This window comes from Eriocheir sinensis, unplaced genomic scaffold (assembly GCF_024679095.1).
Source record: "Eriocheir sinensis breed Jianghai 21 unplaced genomic scaffold, ASM2467909v1 Scaffold436, whole genome shotgun sequence".
NCBI classification, from domain to species: Eukaryota; Metazoa; Arthropoda; class Malacostraca; order Decapoda; family Varunidae; genus Eriocheir; species Eriocheir sinensis.
The window spans coordinates 29541-32500 of NW_026111761.1; the positions used below are offsets into that span (position 1 = coordinate 29541).

Consider the following 2960-nt stretch of genomic DNA (forward strand, 5'->3'; position numbering starts at 1 on the left):
GAGCTGGATGAGGTCCGGGGTCAGCATGAACCAAGCGCCACTGTAAACACTTGTCTGCGCCATAACGGGCCAGGCCGACCACCAGCTACCTACGGCTGTATTAAAACCCGACCAACAAAAACAAGAGCACACCTCACCAACGCCAATGCTTCATGTCTGGTTCGTATTATCCGTCGTTACCACACGTGGCAACAAGCAAGACAAACAAACTAAAACTTCAAGAGGAGCAAAGCAGAACACCAGGCGAGGATTTTAGTGCTTGTAGAACGGTCCTTTCTTGTTCTTTTTCTTCTTTTGCTTCTTGGACTCATTCTTCGCTTCGTCCTTGGAGGGTTTCGAGGCCTTTTCTTTGAAGTCATCCTCCTCCAGAACTTGTCGCAGGAGAGCAGTGACCTCGTTGAGGTCAGGGGCATCTTCAAGGCTCTGTCGGAGGTCAGAGAAACGCTCCGTGTCAGGGATGACCTGCAGGGCCGTGCACGCTATGTCGATGACGTCATTCTCCTGCTGGCCGGGGTCCGCGCCCCGCGCCGCCAGACCGAAGTCCAACAGGAAGGCGCGCACCCCCTCGCCGGACGCGTCCACCAGCACGTTGCCCTCGTGGATGTCGCCGTGGGCGATGCCCCGCGCGTGCAGGCGCCGCACCACGCCGCACACCTCCACGAGGGCCAGCAGGCAGGCGCGCACCCTGCCGCGGCCCAGGCAGTCCTCCAGCCGCTCCCCCGGGCACAGCTCCATCACCATGCACGGGGGAGAGTCTGCCGTCAGCCCGTACAGCCGGGGCACGGCCGCCTCGCCCTCCAGCTCCTGCAGCACACCCGCTTCCTCGGAGGTCTTGGCCAGCAGCTCGGGGTCGTTCTCCGGCTTCTTGACGGCCACGGGCACCGTCCCGCCCCGGGGGAGCGTCAGGCGCCCCCGGTACACCGTGCCGTACTTGCCCACGCCCAGCACGGTGCTGCTTCTTGATCACGGGGAGGTCCATGCTGCCGGTCCTTGCCGTGTGGGCGGAGAGGGAGAAGGTGGCAAGTTTGTGTTCGCAGTGCTCGGTGATCTCCTTGACGTCAGCCATGTGGCTGTATTGTCTGTTGGATGTCTTGACAGAGTCAAGAGCATGATTGTATAGGGTCAAGATTCAGCACGTCACCTCGGTTTTGGGAAAACGGTTTTGGGGAGATTGGAGTTGACATTCCATAGGACTGAGTCTAGAGCTAGTTGGTAGGAGGTGCCGCGGCCAGGCCAGGTAGGGGTGCACACGAGGCAGCCGAATAGCTGGGGCATGCCAGCGCTGCACGGTGTTATAGTTGCCTCCTGTAGTTTTCAACGGAGCCTTTCACACGTGGCCGCTGTGGTTGCCCTATACGGTAATCCGCTTCGACGGCGGCTCTCTCTCTCATATAGAGCCCGCCACTCACGGTCGTCGCCACTCGCTGCATGTCCAGCACTGTTTCAAATGGGAGCCACCGATTGCCGCCGCTGTTGTCCAACGCCTATCACTTCTCAGTGGTGCCCAACAAGGCCAAGGGAGGAAGACAGGTTTGCTGACGTATAGGGGAGAGGAGTATATGGTAGGAGGAAGGGCTGCAAGGGTAATGGGAAAAAAAGTGACGGAAATAGGGAAGAGAAGAAAATGGTTTGGGAAAGAGTGTATAAGAGGAATGGGGAGAGGAAGGGAATGAAGGGTAAAGAGGAGTATGGGAGGAAGAGGGAAGGCAGTTTGCAGTAGAGATAAAAGGAAGGGTCGCAGAGAGAGAGAGAGAGAGAGAGAGAGAGAGAGAGAGAGAGAGAGAAGAGAGAGAGAGAGAGAGAGAGAGAGAGAGAATTACATAGAATTACATAGAAAATCAGACCACACAGACCCCATGGTCCAGACTAGGTGGTCTGTCCTTAAACCTAAGTGATTTTACATTAATCAGAAGGCTCCAAAACGTTGCTTTTCTACTCTAGTTGAAATTAGGTTGAAGGAAGTGACGGTCGAGCTTTTTTTTTAAGGAGTCAATCGTGTTACACTGTACCACTGACGGTGGAAGCTTATTCCATTCTCGCACTACAACGTTGGTGAAGGAAAATTTGGTGCAGTCTGAATTTACTTGTCTACATCTGAGTTTTACGCCATTGTTCCTCGTGCACAAAGTGTCATCGATCATAAGCAATGTTGATCTGTCTACATTCGTGAAACCATTAAGTATTTTAAAACATTCGATCAGTTTTCCTCGGAGGCGACGTTTCTCAAGAGAGAACATGTTAAGGATGGAAAGCCTTTCTTCGTAGGATTTGTTGCGCAAGGACACCTAATTTAACAATGTCCTTTGCATGGTGGGGAGACCAAAACTGTACCGCATATTCCAAGTGGGGTCTGACTAAAATATTGTAAAGCGGGAGTATTACATCTTTATTCTTGAATAAAAAAAATATTTTAATGAAGCCCAACATTCTGTTCGCTTTATTTGCTGCATCGATGCACTGATGTGAGAATTTGAGGTTTGTCGTGATTTTGACCCCCAAGTCCTTGACGCATTGGACGCTTTTGAGTTTAACGCGAGAGAGAGAGAGAGAGATAACAATAAGGCATGATGGCCTATAAAGGGAGAGGGAAGTGATGTAGAGAAGAGGTGCAGAAGAAAGGAGAAGGGTTGGTTGATGGAGGATACCATTCATTTACACGAGGGGAAAGAAGGTTGTGATGGAGAGGAGGGAGGAGAGTAGGGGAAGGGGTATAAACAGAAGGAAAGGGAGGGGACGGGGGCACATGAGGGGAAAGCCGCCTGTGATGGGAAAGAGGGAGGCGGCTCACGGACAAGGGAATGTTCAGAAGGACGGTGAGGAGACGAAGGTCAGAGCCGACTCGTTGGTCCTGGCCGCTATCCTAAAAATACAAGCATAATAATCCCACTTCAGCTCGGAGGAAATTATTACTTATCGCTCTCTTGTATTACACCTCATTTTCATTTTCTTTAATTAATCTG

The 2960-nt window shown here is 52.3% G+C and overlaps 1 protein-coding gene across 1 annotated transcript in view; it reads right to left on the reverse strand.

Moving 5' to 3' along the window:
- Positions 1 to 252: 252 nt before the first annotated feature.
- The window catches only part of LOC126992307 (non-receptor tyrosine-protein kinase TNK1-like), a 5417-nt gene continuing 2709 nt past the window's right edge, over positions 253 to 2960 (reverse strand). The window contains exon 2 of the mRNA XM_050850974.1: positions 253 to 952. Coding sequence (XP_050706931.1) covers positions 253 to 952 — 700 coding nt within the window. The remainder of the gene's footprint in view (positions 953 to 2960) is intronic.